At 40.2% G+C, this 20,383-nt stretch overlaps 1 protein-coding gene across 6 annotated transcripts in view; it reads left to right on the forward strand.

Annotated features, from left to right (window-relative positions):
- The window catches only part of sash1a (SAM and SH3 domain containing 1a), a 919,927-nt gene that overhangs the window by 692,748 nt on the left and 206,796 nt on the right, over positions 1 to 20,383 (forward strand). Inside the window, exon 1 of one of the 6 annotated variants that reach the window (XM_039747558.1) lies at positions 16,647 to 16,813. The exons of 4 other annotated variants lie outside the window; for them this stretch is intronic. Coding sequence is in view for 1 of the 2 variants with exons in the window: in XM_039747555.1 (XP_039603489.1) it covers positions 17,738 to 17,740 (3 nt within the window). In the remaining variant the exon portion in view is untranslated. Of the gene's footprint in view, positions 1 to 16,646; positions 16,814 to 17,721; positions 17,741 to 20,383 lie in introns of those variants that run through there. One more of the 6 variants, XM_039747555.1, reaches the window with a different exon arrangement.

The following is a 20,383-nucleotide window of genomic DNA, read 5'->3' on the forward strand; positions in this document are numbered from 1 at the left end:
GTAACTTCAAATTACCAACAAAACAAAAACTGTATACTGATAATGAACATTCACATTGCTCCAGTGCTCACTTTTCAATATCAGCATGCCAATTTTGTCAGAAATTCCTTTATTTTTACAAAACTACCAAAATCTTTAATTCAACTTCAGCAGAAGCTGGTTCTCAGAGTTCTCTGAATCAAGGCGTACCCTTTTGGGTGTAAAAATTAGTTCTGCAGTGCTAAAAAGCCTCTTACAGGAAGCTGAGGCAGGTAATGGAGTGTTGAACTTCAGAGACAACTTGCATATTACTGGGATTGGGAATCACTTTTGATAGCCACATGCCCGCCCTTGTTTTCACAGTCGAGTCCCCGCTCCATTCTTCTTTCTTGTTGCGTCGTTTCCGTCTTGTTACATCCGCCATGTGTGATTTGTGCTGATTGATACTCTGTTGGGATTGTCTTTCCTATACACCACTGGCCCATTCATTTAGGTTGAAATCAGCCTTTATGCTGAGAACATGAAAGGATGACAAATAGAAAAATACTTAATTCCCCACAAATGCATTAAAACTAAAGTAACGGGCTTGTTTTTAAAATGTAAGGAGTAAAAAGTACAAATATCTGTGTTAAAATGTAAGGCGCAAAAGTAAAAAGTTGTCTAAAAAATAAATACTCAACTAATGTACAGATACCTTAAAGTTATGCTTAAGTACGGTAACAAAGTATTTGAAATTCGTTACTTCCCACCTCTGAGAAAGACCATCTAATGAGGTGACCAAAGAGCCTGATGGTTAGTCTAGCTAAGTTCCAGAAAACGTCTGTGGAGATGGGAACAACCTTCAGAAGGTATCTGGGATTTATGGCAGAGTGGCCAGACACCGCAAGAATGCTCACAAGTTTGGAAAAAGGCACCTAAAGGACTCTGAAACTGTGAGATAAGATTGTCTGGCACGATGAAACCAAGACTGAACTGTTTGGCACCACTTGTCACCTGTACGATACAATTCCAGTAGTAAAGGATAGTGAGGGTAGCATCATGCTATGGGGTTTTTCAACATCAGGAACGAGGATACTACTAGCCAGGATTCAAGGAAAACTGAATGGAGCTGTGGCGGATGGCGGGAATGGGGGAGCCAGCCTATCCAGAGTGTTACCCCCAGCGCATTAGGTGGCAGTCCCCCTGTGTTGCAGAGGTGCCTCAGACTCCCGCAGGGCTTCATGGGAGTTGGAGTTTGGTGCAGCCCTGTTGGGATCTGTGGGCGCCACCAGGGGGTGCTACAGTTGCTGCTGAGCCCTGGACAGCAGCTCTTCCTCCACACCCAGAAGTGCCTCCGGAAATAGGACATCTAACCTTTCCTGGTGCGTTAGAAAAGGAGCCAGCAGCCACCACTTGGACAGCCAGAGTCAGGAGGAGTGGAGGGGAAGAGAGGAGGAAAGGAAAAGAATTAAATTGTGTTGTGCCTTAGGACTGTGTTGTGGCTTGTGGGGAATGGGGAAGACATTGCCCACAAGGGAATAATAAAAATAAAATCACATATGCTTTGAACTTGTGTCCTACACCTGTCTGTGTTGTGTTGAGGTGGCAGTACGCCCCCTAGTGGTCGACACAGCAAAGTACAGACAGATCTGTAGTGAATACCTGCTGCAATGCATACTGGACCTCACCAACCAACAGGACAATGATCCCAAGCACAAAGTAAAACAACACAGGAGTGGCTTAGGGTCAACTCTGGGAATAGTTGAGTGTCCTATCAAGACTTCTCTCTGGGGAGACCTGAAAATAGCTGTCCACTGACGGTCACATCCAACATGTCAGAGCTTGAGAGAATCTGGAAGGAAGAATGGCAGAAAATACCTACATCCAGCTTTGCGTGGCTTCTAGCATCATGCCAAAGAACATCCCAGGCTTTTATCGCTGCCAAAGGGGCTTCAACTAATTACAGGTTAAAGGGTCTAAAAACTTGTAGCAATGTTGTATTTCATTTTGTTATTTTTATTACAGTTGGAGAATTTCTAAACTTTTGTATTGCGGTTTGTGTGATGAGTTAAACAATAAATGTAAATGATTTTAGAACAAGGCTTTAACATACCAAAATGGGGAAAAAAGTGAAGGGGTCTGAATAATTTCTGAAAGCATTGTATTAAGCAGTGTGACTCTGGGCTCCGGTGTTTAAAAGTGGTTTGGGTGCCATCACTGCAGTGTTTGCATTTTCTCCCCGGCAAATCAAAGAGGTGCAGGTTAGGCTCACTTAGGATTCTAAACCTGTGACTGTGTCATGTAATGGTCTGGCATGTCTGTTTTTGCTAAATACTTCCAAGATGGGCTCCATCCCCCCACAAATCTATATTAGAATAAGCCAATTTTTCAGTAATCTTTCTAAATGTATTTTAAAATGTCATGACAAATGCACAGGTCCACACTGTTGGCATGTCAGCAGTCGTAAAGAAAAAGGATCCTTCTGTTATCCATCCAGCTACAAGGGGGCTGTGGGCCAGAGACCAACCTGAAAGAAGAAGGTGCAAGGCAGGCCCACTCACCACAAGGTACGCCCGTTCGTTTGATGCCACTTTAAATCTATCCAGTTATCGAGCTTGCACGTTTTTGGGATGTGCGAGGAAAACCAGAATAGCCTGAGGGGAAAACACCGGAGCAACAAGGGGAGAACTGTAGCCTCAGAAAGCCGGTATAAAACCACATTGTGCGATACTTAAAAAAAAAAAAAAATCGAGAATAGAAATAACTCCATTCAGCAAGGAAATAAAAAACGTTCTTTCGCTTAATTCGGATATACAGTAAAGACTGAGACGGAGGCGCGCGTACCTGTTCAACCTGTTTGTTCGGGCGCGTCCCCTGTCGGAGCATGCGCACTCCACTTCTCTGCAGACGCCGCTTTATCTCGTGTGCTAATCCAAGTGTACCCGAATGCTATATCCGCTTTTTGGTACCAACTTCGTATTGCAGAAGCGATCATGAAAGCAATCGGCCAGTCAAATTTTCGGAACAGACGAAATAGCCACAAGCGCATATACTTTTATGCACGCTCGGATATCCCCGTTAGTTAGTAGGACTACGAGAACTTTTCGTTTTTACGTTTTAATATGTTCTTTGTGTCGTCGCCTTTTTCGCTTGGGCTTCGCTAATTCTGCTTTGCGGACTACTTACTGCTCCTCGCGACCCCAATTGAATTAAGCAGGTATAGTAAATAGGTTTTTTTGTCGAGCGGGTATTGCCAACACCAGAGTCAATTTCGTTATAAAACATTTTTGGGTTCTAATAATCTGAACTGATAGTGCCCTACCGATACACTCAGCAAACATTGTGCTGTATCTGCCCAAGGAAGAATGAACGACTGCTGCGAGACTTGTCTAACGCAGCGCACCATCCAATTTTATACCCCGACACGGAGAAAGATGCCGCACGAGGAATCCTCTTAGCTCGGTTCTTTTGCGCCATCTAGTGGCCAAATAGCAGGCTCCGCGCTCCTGGCCGAATGCTGCCTTGCAGCGGGGTGGCCGGCGTGCTCAGTGTGATTAGCTAAGTGGAACAGCTCATTAATGAGCGCCTGTATTAGTGAAAGCGGGTCAGCAGGAGTCAATGAGCACGCTTCAATTCCGCTCCCGTGATTACCAGGCACTAAACTACTTGTCACAAATTTGCATATAAATTGCTTTAATATAATGTCCCTGGTTATCCTTAATAGCTACTTACTTAAAATTCAAAAGTGTTTGAAACTGTAAAATAAAAGGCCTAAAGCAGGGGGAGGGTTGTTTCCAAAGCCCTGGCATTGCCGGACAGGTATTTTGTTTTTTTTGCCTCCCTGCCTCCTTGTATCCATTTTAAGCACTGCACTGAATACCAGCAGTGAACTTTAAAAGTGTCGGAATCTGATACATCAGATGTGGCAAGCTTATTAAAGAAACATCAGTGTTTAATTGCATATAGCACCTCTCCCCATGGACACTTATTAAGGCACAAAAACAAATTTTCAGCACAGAATCTTGAATGTATTTTTATATAGCACTTTTAATAATATGTTAAATGTCAGAAGGCTTAACAAGTTATCACTGCAAACTAGCAAAACTTGTTTGGCAACTGTGAAATAATCACACAAAGCTATAATTTAAGAACACGTGTGCAGTCTGCTTTTTATGACTACAGCTCGGTGGCACTACAAGCAATGAAGTCCCGTGTAATGTGATGCTTGAAGAAGGCAACCCGTTGAAAGCTGACACTCCTCAGTCAAGTTCAAAGTTGATGTCTCACAGATCTAGAAAAGCTGGGTGCTCATCGCCCATCTGAGTCAAAAGTTTTCCTTATTCTTCATTTTTTCTCTTTTATTTGTAGTGATTGGAACAGTCCATTGTGTATAAGCTATGCCCATTATGTATGTGCTAAACATGTCGCCACTCTCCTGTGCCATGATTGAGTATTATTAGTCAACCTCAAAACTTATGTTTTCCTTTCCTGAAAAAACTGCATTTGTCAACCCGAGTGCAAAGCCATCAGTAGCCTGATTTTTTTCTAATTCTGCGGCAAACCTGCGTAATCCAATTCTGAGTCATGTGGAGAAAATATATACATTTTACCTAGAAAATTTTTATTAATCTGTGACATTGGCTGCTGACTTTGGGAGGTCTGGACCCCTCTTAGAGAAGCAGCACTGATAAATGATTATGTAAAAGTAACGAAAAATAAATAATATGAGGAATGTCATTTTACAACAAAAATGGCATACATGCAAATAGACTTCAGTCCACAAGAGGCATAACCATAAAAAAAAATACCAATTTTTTTTATTGAAACATTTTTTGTAATGTCCTTTAATGTTTAGGAGGTCAGAACACAGTTGCATGCCATGCATTATACGTTGGAGCTGAAGAAGATACATTTAGTTAGTTGTTTGACAACCTGTCTCCCCTTGATGATGATGGCAGACTGGCCCGTCTCACTTGAAGAATGTTAGTTATGAAAGAAGGACCACACCAAGCTGCACACAGGTAGGGGAAAAAAAAAATGAATTCCAGGAAAAATCTAGTCCTAAAGGAGCCAAGTGTGTATCCACAAGAGTGATTTCCCAGCTTCTTTTATAACATGTTGATTCCCTGAATGCATTGCTTTATCTTGGTGACTCCGTACATTTCATGTTATAAATAATCTTGTCCTTGAACCAGCTACAGGCATAATTTACAACAGAGGTGTACGTGTCAATTGAATTCTTGAAACCAAAAGACATCTCAGTCCCTTTTTCAAGCAGTTTTTATTGCTCATGGGGACAAGGAATTTGTTAACATATATTTTGAGGTTTCATGAATTGGACCAAACAAAATGTCAAAACCTAAATTATGATTTATCAATGTGACCATCCCACCATCTTTCTCAATATAAAAGTCACAGACACTCCAAGTGGGGCTCAAAATCAAGCAGAATAAGATGCAGTCCAAAAGAGATGGACAGTGCAGCCTGGTAGCATCTTGTCAAGAGCTGAAAGTAGAAGTTTGAAGGGCCAATCCTCACCAGTGATGCACTATATGACCCTGAGTAAGACATTTAACCTGCGTAATGTGTGCGATCTAAATCTAAAAAATAAATTAAAAATTACTCATTTGAGATGATACGAATGCCCCTGAAAGACACTGCATTTGTTTAACTTCATTTCTCTGACTGGTGTGCCAAACGTTTTTCACTGTGGTCCCTCTCAACCTTCACAATTGAATGTCACTCTTTCTATCATTTCAGAACTTGCTTGTCCAGAGTGGTGCAAAGTGTGACTCCTCAAGAGCAAATAAAGAGCAGCCTCTCAGCCTCCTGTTGTTTTATTTGGTCGTCCTCTAGGCAGCAATTTTAAATCCCTCAAGGGTCTCTCTTAGCTCATCCATGCCACCAGGCCAATGTCGTAGCTTTGATTTAGACTGTCGAAGTGGGGTGTGTGCGATTTTGAGTCTTGGGATTTTTCTGTCGATCTCCAGTGAGACATAGTCATTGAAGTATGACGTTCATCAAGCTGACTGCCAGCTGGCATGAAGGAATGCATCTGTAAGCAATTTTGGAAGAATAATGGGAACTTCTTTGCACTGTTTCTGAAATGTAATTGTGCCCGCTTTGAATAACGGAGAGGTCTTTGTAGCATTGTTAGGTGGTGGTGCTGTGCTGCATTTTACATTAATTTTAAGTTAGAGGAGTGGCCATGGACATTGATTTTTGATATTTGGTAGGAGTGGGGATAGAAAGCAGTTAGTCTGAGTAACTTTTGTCAGACACCATGGCATTCTGCTTTAAATATTCAGACTAATGTTTTCATTGATTTATTAACTGGTACCTTGAATTGTTTCAAATTTTTTGCTCTATAAAGTATAGTTAAATTGTCTCTGTATATGTGTGCCTTGTAAATCCAGCTTTCACATTTTGGTAGACATAGTGGAACGTCTCTGTCCTTTGGTTTTATTTTTCATCAATCAGAAGACTGCAGGTTGCAAAACATAACACAGTACTCTGAAATCCGCATAATCCAGTTCGTGCTTGTGGAGTCTGGAGTCTATCTAGGCCACAATGGATTTATGGCGGGAACCAACCCAGCCAGGGCGCCAGTTCATAGTAGGCACACTCACACCCTCACCCACTGGCACAAGTTGGGGTCACCACTTTTCCTAATAAGTGTGCCTTTGAGATGTAGGAGGAAACCTGCAGTGCCCAGAAGAAAACAAATACAGGATGAGATTGGAAGCTTGGACACTGCAGCGGTTAGACAGCAGTGGTATTTGCTATGCCTCTGTCTACCCATTGAAAAAAATTATATCTCCTCATTATTTGTAATGGCAACAGGACAAGCAAAGAATGTTCTTAAGGTAGAAATTCTTTTAATGAAGCAAGAAAATGCAAACCAGAAGAACTCTCCAGTATGGTGTTAATCAACTTCTGGATTAGGGTGTTAAACCTGCCTGGCAAATAAAGCAATAAGGACAAGTAACCAACCCATACAGCTGTGGTTCTCAACTTGTGGGGCGCGAAGTAACAAAAAGGGGGGCGCGAAGATGTGAAAAAAAGAAAACGAGAATCAAAAATATGAAAAAAACATCTGTTGAAACCAAAACAAATTAACTTAAACTACAGTCTGATACTAGAACAATAAATATAGAGTTAGATAAATGTCGATAAAAGTTAAGTAGGTATAATAAAATATGCATCTATATTTCAAAAAAATGTTTGGGGGTGATTTAAAACTGTTATGAAAACTCGGGTCGCAAATACTTAAAGGTTGAGAAACACTGCCATACAGCCAAGACGGCACATTTGCTACCTCCATGCTGACATTTCTTGCCAAAAATGTGTAGCACTCCGTAAAGCAGCTGTGATACCTTCTACCTGTGGGGTAAGAAGAGATATTCTATTTTCTACATCACTTTAAATTATAGATTTGTTTGCTTACTGTAGTTGCTGCTAAAAAAAAGCCATTCTCATAGTTAAACATGAGCCTACTTATTCCAGTTTAGAGTCTAGGGGGGGACTGTCTGAGCCTGTCCTGGCAGCGCTGAGCAAAATTAGGAACGAGCCATGGATTGGGTGCCCATCTGTCACAGCACACACACTCGCCCCCTCCATGCCATTCTGAAGATACTGTTCAGCCTAACTGCATGTTTTTTGGGATGTGGGAGAGGCGTTTCATTTTACTCTGCTTTATCTCTTGCTGCTTTGATGTTCAGACTTCATTGCTTCATGTACATCTTCAGACACATATGTCCAAGTCATTCTCTGCTTGGTCAGTAATTTACTTTTTAATACGGCTCACAGTCTATAGTACTATTAAAATTTTTTCCAGGCTCTTTTTTTTAATGTTTTGTCGAGTTTGTTCAACACAAAGAAGTCTTATGAATAATACTGTGACTAGATGGGTGCACTTTGGAGAACACCATGTACCCAGACCAGACACCAGTGTACATCCGATTCTGGTTAGTAAGGGTTATTTAATGACAAACATTAAATAATTACAGGGCAGGAGAAAGGGATGGAGAAACAAATACAAAAAAATGATTAAACTATGCCCATCTGGTCTTTCCTATATTTTTAGATCTCACTTTGAAAGAATATAATCATAAGACTCTCTTTCCTCCCTCCCTCCATATCTCATCCCAAAAGCCCTTGTCTCCAGTCTGTACTGAATTGCTGGCTTATCTAACTGAGGCCTGTGATTCCTAGAAATACTTTGGTACCTCTCCAGACAATGGAAAGTACTTCTGGGTCACCTTCATTTCTACATAGCCTCTGGTAAACACAGGCAATTTTTCAGAAGGCTCTGCAGGAACCTTAAAAGCTGCAGCAGAGAAATGCTGCTGCCCATTGGTAGTTGGGGGAATACTGCACTTCAAGAGCCCCCCCAAAGCACCTGCCTGTATGGCATCCCAGCCAGGATGGGTACTGCTGCACATTTCCACTCTGTGTGTGCCTATTTCACCTTACAGATATCATATTGTGTGGTGTTTCCTTAACATATTTAGTTTAGAAATAGAATTTTTAAAAAAATCAGACCTAGACCAGTTCTTGGAAGCTTCAATGGGTGATTAAAAAATCACCTAAAGGGTTAAGAGGGAAACTGAAACAATGCAAGGGAGGTTAAGTTTTTCATGTAACACTCTAGTGAAGTGTATAAGAGAATCTAAATTTGTGCCCAGGTGTAAGAGAGTGGGAAGGAGAATGTGGATGTGTCTTGGGGCTGCTGCTTCCTTGAGGAATTTTTGCTAATTTGTTGTTTTTTTAATTAATTAAATTTGAATTTTAATTTGTTAATTGGGCCGGTGAAAAGAGAGTTTGGAGAGTGAATTCATAGGTAATATAAATCTCCCATTTCTTCATCCATCCTTCTTGTTTCTGAACCCACTTTCTTCATTATAAATGCATGGTTACCCAAAGTCTAAGACAACATAGTCAGGAGCGCACTCACTCACACATGCCAATGGGGATTTACAAACTGGTGTAAACTGCTGCATGTGTAAATCCACTCCTAAATAGTGAAAGCGTGCAAACTCTGTACACATAGTCATAGAACCAATCGTAAGTCCCTGGGTCCATGAGGCAGCCACCACACTAACTACAGGGCCATTGTGCCACGGTTTAATATACAGTAGTGTTCTTTCTCAAGACATTCCTCAGCTTTTTTCACTTTCCTCAACTTTTTGTTCACTAGTCTCTCAGGGAGGATAGTGTTTTTCAGGGCATCAAGGCCACGAAACTGATTGTACTAAGATTTTTCTAGCTGACCGAATTAAAAAAAAAAAAGAAGGTAGTCCTTAAAAACAAAAATAAGACCTGTACTCCTAGACAGAGCTGATTACAAACTAATCTTCACCTACACAAATCAGCCTGCACCCCAAACCTGAGAAGCAGATTTTGTGGCTTGTAGAGGAGGAAAAAAAAGGAGCCAAATGTTAAATTTCACTAAAGTGGAAGAGTGCAACCTTTAAAATAATGTTCCTAAAACATATAAATATTGTTTTTTTATATTATAAACAGTATTAGCCAAAAATCTCAAAAAAAAAAAAAAAAAAAATCAAAGTGAATCACAAGAGGAAACAAACCAAGTCCACAAGCCAAAAACTGAAACCATAAACAAGGGTTGAAGAGGTGAAACCAGATCAAAAATTCAGCTTCAGCTAATGCCTCAGTGAGGAGCTGAGATCATACAGACTGAGGGTGGTCCCTCTGCTGTAGCATTAGGACTCGTTTATACTTCACGCTCAGAACGCGTATGTGCCCGCATCATGGCTGCCACACGTTCCCACCGTTCATTTGACACGTCCTCTGAGCAGGTCCTCGGAAATTAATGTGACGTGTGCGCGAGTTGCATTACCAGCAAAAAGACGAGGGGGTGCAATGTGATAAAAGTTGTAATGTCACGTCAGAGTCTCTGTTTACTATCTACATGTGATAGAAAGCCTTTATGAGGAAGCTATGGGATCGATGTGTTCGCTTCGATGTTTGATGAATGGTCCAATATGGTGAAGCAAAATGCATTTGTTGTGCTTTTATATTCAAGTGTCGCATTTTCCCGATCGTAATGACACGATACATTTTCAAAGTCTCACATACCATCTTCTGTACCGTCTTTTTTTTTTTTGTACCTTCACAACATCATCTGAATGTACAGCAGCAGCATATCTGAGCCACAGAAAATTAAGGGCATGGTTAAAAGGTCTGTTTTGTGATTAAAGTAGAAATTTACCATTAAAGCAGACCGTCGTAAATGTCATCTTAAAACCAACCCAGTTGTTAATTGCTACCTGCTTCTGGGGCTTCCTCCTGAACTGACAGCAGCAATCACCTCACAGAACACATTAAATGTATGACATTCCAGTTCTCTGTACATTCAGAATCCTTAGATTTATACTTGATATCACTTTCATGATGAAATGCATTAAACTATGTATATTACATTTTACTGTAAATCACTAACTTTGTTTAAATAATGAATACAGATAATAATTACACACTGTGGCAGAGTGGTAATGCTGCTGCCTCGCACGTGTTCCCTACCTGGTGTTTGAATGTTTTCCTGGTGGGTTTCCACAGAGTGCTCCGGTTTCCTTCCAAAGACATAAAGTTTTGGGGATTTGGTGATGCTAAAATTACGCTAGTGTGTGCTTGTGTTCACCTTGCGATAAGCTGATGCCCCGTCTAGGGATTTTGTTTCTTTTGTTGTACCCGATGCTTGCTGGAATGGGCACACACGTCCTTTTCATAGATATTGTGGCAAGGTGTCCTCGGAATTTAATGGGTGTTCCAGGCAGTTCACAACACAGCGAAGCCAAACATTTTATTGCTATGATGATATCTCACACTGCCTCCTGGTTGATTCTTCCAGATTTACGTAAGTACAGGTTTAAACAGTAAAACGCTTGCGTAGCAGTAGCGTCTACTGGAGCATGCGTCGCATGAAGTATAAACCTGGCCTTAGAAGGCCCCACCCCATGAGGCTGAAAATGCAGTTTACATTTCGAAAGAACAGGTCTGCAATTAACATGACATGAGAATGCAAATTAAATTAAAAGAAAAAATATTCAAAGAAGAATGCACTAGGAAGAATTAAATAAATAATAAAAAAAAGACACTAGAGTCAGGGGTCAAACCCTGGCGACCCCATCACAGATTAATTCGTGAAAACTGCTTGTCCTTACAGTAGGTTGTCTGCAGATAGCCAAGTATATACAGTAAGTGTCAGTCAGTGAGTCTGTTGGGCACATTTAGCTTTATGCAAATAATTTCAAAACAAAACAGAATAAGCGCCAATTCTATGAACAACTTGAGTGTTTCTTTAAATGCTGATTTTTAGAAACAGTACTAACATTGTATGTTATATTTAAAAACTGTAGGCTTGTGATCCACTTTAATAATTCCTTGTTAATTTGTATTTGTTTATCCTCTTGAATAAAGTAAATACTTGGGCGTTTTATAGTGTGTTTAGCATGAAGGAAAACCCTGCCAGGAATTTCCAAGAAATGGGGTATCTATTTATTTGACTTTGTCATGACTAGTCATTAGCGCTATGACTGCATTGCTGGGGATGACACTGTAATTATCCACAGCACGCTAAGATTTTGTAAATGAAGGCTACAATGAAAAGTGCGATGTATGCTTTAGCCACTTATCTCTTCAGAAATCTCTGCATACGGAGAAACCATCAGCCATCCCATGAGCCGAGGTATCTGCATCTTGACTGACTATTGGAAGCAAATGTCAAGACAACAGTGACATTGTGCTTTACTTCACCTTGGCGACACTCTGTAAGCATGTTGCCAATCTGCTGTCGTCAGAAAGTTTGGTTCTTTCCTTTTTTAATTATTATACTCACACACCACTTAAGTTTGTGTAAAATGCATGACAGCTCTGATGCAGTCTTCCAAAACAAGGAGCAGATGGTGGTATTTTGAGGATTAGCTAGTTAATGATGTTGACACTGTGGTATATGTATATTTACAGCAGCAAAAAAAGGTTTGTACCGTAACTTGGAAGGCAATTTGCAGAAGCTAAATTATTGCTGGAAATGAAAATTGAAAAAGAAAATTAAAGATTTGGCAGATACGAATGAGCGCAGAGTCTCCCAAGACTGCATGATTTGTGAATAATAATCGAGGCAGAGTACAGCGTCTGCAAATAAAGCTGCTGATTTTTGGTCTGTGGATCAGAGCAGCCATTCTCGGGAGTGGGGGAGGGTCTGGATGAATGTCGTCTTTCTGTCCAAGGTTATTGGAAACAGCCATACAGAAGAGCCAGAACACAATGTATGTTATTTTCCTTAAAACAGAAATTTATATTATTACCAGGAAGAGCGCATAGTTAGTGGTTTAGTTATTTTTCAGAATACAAATGGCAGACAAATCCGTATAACTTTTTGCTGTCTTGATTCCTCTCAAAATGCATGCATTAATCGAGGAAACTTGCTGCCATTCACTAGCTGATCTAATCTGTAAACCAGTTAAGAAATCAGAGAATATGGTATAGTCCACGAGTGGCAGAGGTGTTACCACCACTGCGTCACAGCTTGGAGAACCTGGGTTTAGCTCCTGGCCCAGTATCTTTCAGTGATGAGCTTGCATAGCCTCCCCATGACTGGTTGTCTTCCCATTTTAAAGGCAAGGCAGATTTTAGATGTTTCAGTATCTTGCACACTATGACCCACTACTGAAAAAAGTGGCTTCAGCAGATGGATGGATGGGATAATCCACGTCAGGGGAATCACTTGGACATTACATATGCAGTGTAAGGGATGGTGACAGAAACACTTGCCCATGCTACAGGCATGCTCACAGATGTCTTGTCTTCTACATATTGGTCATTTCAAAGTGTGAAGAATTTAGTTTTTCTTTCATCCAAAAATGGTGTATAAATAAATATTAAAGGCAGCCTTACAGGCTAATCATTTCTTTATTGTCACAGGAGAGTTATGTAGTTTAAGAAAGGGCACCTTTAATTTGATTTCAGAACTGCATTTAGATAAAGTCAAGTCCACATGGCTGTGTCGCTCAGAGAAAGCAGTCATATTGAAGGGCATGGTGATAAAGGAAGAGGCAGTCATGTCAGCTACGTCATGTGAGGGTTTCTGTGTGTGGACTGTATAGACGTGACAGCCTGTTAGCAAGGACCACCTGACAATACCGTCTGGCATAAAGATTGTACGGCTTCATTTAGAACAAGGAGTGGTGCATCACCAGAAGGGAAATAATGGACTCTCACCACGCACCTCTGCTTCTAAGTGTTGGCAAGAATGCCAGAAAGTGGAGTGTGTCCCCTGTTACAATTAGCCAAAAATGATCTATACTTGGTTTACCGCACACAAGAGGCACTTTTGGACATTTTGAAAATTATTTACCGAACTGCAGTTTGTGTGTTCATCAAAAATAAGACGAGGTATTTAGAAGAATGCTGCCAATGTGCGTTGTCAGGTGACAGAGATGACACATAATACAGATGTTACTATTGTCAAAGATTACTTCCCCACGTATCATCTTCTCCTGGTCAATGAAAATCTTGAAAAGCCTAAGCCACCTCCATATCCACGGCATAAAGCATAAATGAAGGCTACAGGTTCAAAAGGAGAGTTTATGGGGACCTAATGTAGGTTTTCGTGTCCTCAATGGCTGCAGCATTATCCAGCAGAATTCTTTCAGCTCAAAGATTGTGACTGGCAGCAAGGAGGCAGTCAGGAGCACAGAAAAATTTGGGGTACTACCCTGGTAACCCATTCGATCAAAACAAGTCCCACAGAGACAAATAAGTGCATAATAATAGGAATAACATTGAACTCAAAAGATGCTTGAACCATGTTAGCCTGCATTCTCTGTCAGTTGCTTTTTAGAGTGGAGCGATCAGGAGGAGTAGGACTTATCAGTGAAGTTATAGCCAGTTGTGCATACTCAAAGTGGGCTTCTATGGGCTGTGTAAAAAGAAGAGGAAACTGTTAGTGACAGCGTCCCCTCTCAACCTGGAGTGGTATTGCTTGCCACAATCGAGCTTGTCGGTGGACATCTAGGCATACATACAGTAAGTGACAGGGTGAATCACGTACTTGAGGACCCCAGTGGAAATTAAGGGGAAGTGCATTTAGGACTGAAGTCAGAAACACTGATTTATGGAAAGAGTTGTGGGGACTCTGGAACAAACTTCAGTGTTATGTAGTTGAAGCAGAAGCTTTGACAACCTTTAAGAGATATCAGGATGAGATATTGGGACAGCTTAGCTATTAGTTTATAAAATAAAAATCAAAAACAAGCTTAATGGACTGAATGGTCTCTCCTCGTTTGTAAAATTACTTATATTCTACAACAGTAGACATAGGAAAGGGAGCCGAGATCAGCACACTAAATGTGACTGCAGAGTTAGACATTAGCTGAAGGGTATCACTGCAGAAGATGCTTTACTTTGAAAGTGGTGTTGAGTTAAAATGTTTAATACATTGGAAAATTAAAACAACTTGTATCTTGTATAAAGAGAGCATAGTGGATTCAACCCACTCACGTATATACATTTTCACCCATTAATCCATTACCATGCATCCTCTTCCTAGATACAAGTTGTTCATTGGGATTACCTTTCTGCCTGATTCCTTCATGCATCACTTTTACAAAGCTGGTCATTCTAATACAGGGATGCCAAAACCTTTAACAAGAAGCAGTGGCTCCAAGGCAAAAATGAGCCCTGGAAGAGATACCACTCAGTTAACCTATTCTGTATGTTTTTGAGATGGTGGAGGAAATCAGAGCACCTGGTAAAAAAGCCACCTGATGAACATGGCGAGAACCTAAAAAAACCTGTACAGATGGTGAGGGGTGGGAAATTGAACCCATGTCAGTAGAGCTGTAAAGGCAGAAGCTATAACCACTGAGGTGTTATGCCAAATACATCTCTCTATTATAAAAAAACTCTTGGGAGAAGGTCAAGTCACGTCATACTTTGAACCTTTGGTAGCAAGTCCCGTGAGACGGTGACTTTTGCAAGTCATGCCCTGCTTACAACCATTTTCAAACAAAACCACGGTCATCTAAGCACTCAGTTATTGGAATGCTTTTGGCAGACACAGTGCTCTCAGTGCTTAAAAATGTTATACATTCTAGATGACACATCAACGACTAAACGAAAAAGAAAGAGCAGCACGTCGAAAAAAGACCCAAAAGTGTTGGAGAGAAAAGAATGCAAAAGAGAACGCAAAAAACTACAAAAATCATCTATGTGCAAATTCTGAAAATAAGGAAAGTAATAATCAGCCCATCCCACAAGACTAGACTTCGTGCCAACCATGCCTAGGGCCGGAAAAGACAAAGTAGAACATCGTAAAGAATTCAAAAACATTGGTGTGATACACATGCAAAGCAGGTTAGAATTTATGAAAGTAGGAAAATTCAAAAGTCTCAAAAAAATGATAGTAAAGATCGCATTAGTGCAAACAAATGGAAAATATTACTTGGTGAAATAACAGAATAGCAAAAAGAGATCGAATAGTGTTTGAGGATGTCTGCGGGAGGTAGCAGCAGCAAACTAGCAGCTGATCGAGCAAAGAGGAGGTAAAAAAAACTGTATTTGTTTCCCATTGTATCACCATTTAAGAGGGGTTTCGGAGGAGCGACCGCATCTCCTTGGGGTACGTTTAGCCCCTCTCTTCTCAACGGTGCATAGTGCTGGTGGAGCGGGGGGATTGGTTGACGAGCAAAGCGAGCAGGGGGCAAAGCCCCCTAGTAATGTAACAAAAAAAATTATTTAAAGGTGAAAGCTGAAGTGTGGGTTACCATCAAAAAAGCTGAAAGGCAAAAAGAAGACTGCATCATTGCATATTATTATAATTATAGTTCATCTCTCATATCTTCTATAATACATGCACAATTTATTTATGTATTCTGAGTGTTTTGTTGGCATGAGTTAGTGGTTATGAATTTGTAATTCATAGCACAGCTTATCCTTATAACTAGCAAACTGCCAGTTGTGCCCCATTGTTGCCCATCAAGGGAGGGTGTGAGGATTTGAATCAGACCAATGTGGAGATTCATCTTTGAAAGCAAAATCTTTTAAGTTATTCATTTGAAGTATGTAAAGATGATGTCCCAGTACTGACTGACTATTGAGTTTGTGCTAACATGAAAATGGCCAAAAAGAGGATTTGAAAATCTATATTTAGAGGCCGCAAAACTGTTTTCATCCAGATCTGAGCTGGATTCATTTTCAAAGAGTCAGCATCAATTTTCTTTTTTATTACATGTTGTTTAATATTATGATTTACAGCTGCCAAGCCAATGTGTAAAGCAATTTTCTGTAATTTTCTACATTATGGCTGTCCATTTCTGGCAGCCTTCTGTGGAATGATTGCAGCGGTTTTTTCCTCCTTTTTTTTTTTTTTTTTTAATATAAAGTATTTATAGAGTATGTGTTTTTTGAAAAACATTTCTCAAAGTCAAGCACTCTGCTTAAACGTGGCATCCTGAAGAGGAGGGCCACAGCTCGGGATGCTTGGCTCTTGGTAATAATGGCTTTAAGATATTTGCAGTTTTTTGACATCTGTGATTACAGATTGTGCGTGCCGTCATTTAGTTTAAGTAATGCATGCTTGGCAGTTGAATCATGACTTTGTGAGAAAGAGACGCCACCCTCTTCTCTGTGTTGCGTCAGCATAGTCAGCATGCAGGCCACTTTTGTGACAGTTTTTTTCTCTCAGTCAAGCCTGTCTCATCTGTTTTTACCTGTTGAATGAAAAATGGAGGAAGTAAAGGGGCTTTTGTTCCAGCTGAGTTTTACCCATGGATCACAGGATGCATGTAACAAATGTTTTCCACCAGTGTAAAGGAAGCTGGTAGTTGGAGCGGTGAGTAAGTGAACGTCTGTTTCAATAAGTTCAGGGACACTCCGAGAGCGCGGCTTCTTTGAGGTGCTGGAGCTGCTTGACTCTTTCTTGATTGTCTGGCTGCATTCCTGTCAGGCACATTGCTGAGGCCAGGCAGTATAACGCTCTATCAGACAGATGATGTGTTATGAAGTGTAATTGTACAATGCAGTGTACGTGCTTGAACTCAATAATGTGACATCTGCCAGCAGACGCCGTCAGTGTTGTCTCGCCTAAAGGATTTGAGTCCACACAGACACTTTCTCAGAAATTGATCTGCAGAGTTTTAGGAGTCACATGATATTTAGAGGGAAACATGGTGGCACTGGTGAATCATGGCTGAAGGAGACAGAGTTTAAATCTTGGCTCGGACACTGTCTGTGTTGGGTTTGCCACTTTCTTCCGGTGTCTGTGTGGGTTTGCTTTTGGCTCTGGTTTTCTTCCTATATCACAAGACATGAAAATTAGGTGGACTGGCAACTTAAAATAGGTTTTGTCTGGAGTGTGGATGCACTCTTCATGTGTCTGAGCAGCTTCAGAAAATAAATAGATGGACATGTCAAATACAGGTCGATCACTAGCATGTACAAATCATCTACAAATCTAATTGTTTGTGAAAATACTTGTAGCTTATCAATGCAACAGTGATTCACTTTTTCAGGTTTTGTCATGTTCATGGCATGCTTCTTCGATGCATGCTGGATGCTCAGTACAATGTCTTGGAGTTGTCATTTGCCAACAAGAAATCTGTATGTATGGTTACGGTGTGAAGTGACCCTGCTGCAAGCAACATGCTGTATGTTAAGTATGATTCAGATTTTTCATTAGGCAAACAACTGTGGTGGAATAAAGCCCTGTACACCCGATGATTGCTACGACAGCTAGCCAGCCCTGTGAATCCTCCCCATGGTAAGTGTGTTAGAATAATGGATGGATGGAATGAGGCAAACAAGTCCTAAAGAAAAATGAGCAGAGGCAAACATTTGTAATATAGAAAGAGCACATCCAAAAATGGCATCTAAGGATCAAATTCTGGTTGAGGTAAAGGGATACACACTTAACGCATTAAATAAAATTTTTATTTTCACTGAAAAATTGAACGTAATCCCTAAGTGTTTTTTGTTGATTGAACAGCATACAGCACTGGTGTTTTTTTTGTTAAAGCTTCTAGTGGAAATTCTTGTGAACAGAATAAAACGGAAGAATGTAACATCTTAAATATTAACTCGCAAAATTCTCGTAGAACATGAAAGCAGCAGATAAATTAGGGGACATGACCTGAAGGAGGCAGCAAGTGAAAGGAGGGTGGTGGGCAGAGCAAAGGACCCACCCTCATAGGCTTAAAAAGCAGAAAATGCATTAACAAATGAGCTAACAAGCCTCAACCGACATATTAATCTCATATTAAGTCAAGATTTCTTGATCTAGTCCAAGATATTTGAAATACAATGCATTATAACATGCAAGATGACACAAAAAGCAATGCACAAATTTAAATATATCTGTACAAGCATAACCTGGCAGACCATTTTCTAATACAGTATATGTGTTTTTGAAATGTGTTAAAGTATGAATACTTAAACTATGGCTAACGAAATTCCATTCTCCATTTCTGTACGTAATGCCTTATACAAGCATTCACCTCCTGAAGAGTTCATATTCATTTTTTTGCGTGTTTCAAGCTGAATTGAGCTCTGGGTAGTGTAAATCTGAAGTCAAGAAAAGCCAAAAAAGAGGTGCATAGTATAAAAAGTAGGATATGGCACGCATGACCATAAAAAACTCCTCCACATACTTATTCTTCTGCCTGTGCACAGTAGTGGTGGACAGCTGCACAAGAGCTGCTCCGAGTATGAACTGTGAACACCAAGGAACTTTCAAAAGAACTCCAAAGAAATAGTAGAAAGGCACAGATCATCAGAGAGAATAAGCAAAAAAAAAATGAAAGTCAGTAGTGATCACTGTGTACATGGCCATATTGATTGTTAGCAAGTAGAAGGTACAGTAGATTAGGTTGATGGGCAACTCTTAAGTTTGTCTGATGTTTCTGCTGAATTGTGCTTGCTGTTGACTGGTATCCTTTTCCAAGTTCCTACCTTATGCCCAGTGCTGCCATTATTGGGTTCTGGTTCCCTTACCCCTTTGTAATGTAGTGCATTAGGATAACAAAAGAGAATAACATTATTTATGTAAATGATAAGCTGAATTTAATGTATTTTCTATAATTATACTGTACATCATTCTGTATATACTATATGGTGGATAATGTATTTTCTTTAGAAACTGTTTCTGTTCTGAATTTTAATAATTTTGTTTCATGTATAATGATATTGTAGTGGACTCATCACCATCTAAATCATGACAGTGCACAGAAGCAATCAAGAAGATAGATAGATAACTTTATTTGTCTCCGGGGAATTTAGCTTTTTACCAAAGCTCTTTAAAAAAATAAATACATAAATATGTAGACGAGTAAGCAAATAAATAAATATATGCACACGTATTTTGATCTGAACACACACTGGAATTATTATAAAGCAAAAGAAAGAACAGTTCTAACTTGGCTGTCCCAGTCCCAGTGATGCGTCATCCAAATGTTTGCTGTTGGTATAAAGGAGCTTCAGCAGTGTTTTTGACGCACTTCTGCTGAATAGTTTGTTGGCTGAAATTACTGTGTTAGTGTGTCAGAGAGAGGATGTGTAGCATTGTTCATAATGGCACTCATTTTTGTTTTAACTCTCTCCTTTGCTACTACCTCAGGGGGTCCAGAATGTGTCCTATAACTGAGTTTGCCCTTTTAATTAGTTTGTTGATTTGGTGGGCCTCTCTTAAAGTGATGCTACCAGCCCAGCTTACCACAGTGTAGAAAATCACACGGACAATCACATAGTTAGAGAAGATGTGAAGGATGTCATTACCCATGTTAAAGGAAAAACCGCCTTCTCTGCCATAACTTCTAGAATTCCTCTGTGCTCTGAGACCAGTCCAACCTTTCATTAATATGGACTCCTAAGTACTTACAGGATTGGACCACCCCTACATCCGCTCCTTGAATAGTGACCGGACATAGAGGCTGTTTGGAGATGAACATCAATAATCAGTTCCTTGGTTTTGCTAATGTTAAGATGCAGACAAGGCTAATAGGCCGTTTGGTTCTATAGCCCAAGATGTAACCACAAGTTAATGGAGTTTGTGCTTAAGCTTTGTAACTCACTAGTAATGATTCACCTAGAGTACTGTGATCAGTTTTGGTCTCTTTATTACAAAACAAAATAGCAGTGCTAGAGAGAGTCCAGAGAATAACAACTAGGCTTATTCCTGGATTGCAAGATATGACTTGCAGTATGAGGAAAGACTGAAGGTGTTGAACCTTTCTAGTTTAGGCAATTGGAGACTAAATGGTGGCATTATAGTAAAAATATTAAGTATAAAAATATTAGTACAGTGGATTCCAGCTGTTACTTTAAAATACATTCTTCAACAAAAATACAGAGACAGGTCAGAAACTTGTTAAGGGCAGATTTTGCTTAAATGTTAGAATGTTTTTCTTCA

The sequence above is a fragment of the Polypterus senegalus genome, chromosome 3, assembly GCF_016835505.1.
Source record: "Polypterus senegalus isolate Bchr_013 chromosome 3, ASM1683550v1, whole genome shotgun sequence".
In the NCBI taxonomy this organism is placed as follows: domain Eukaryota; kingdom Metazoa; phylum Chordata; class Cladistia; order Polypteriformes; family Polypteridae; genus Polypterus; species Polypterus senegalus.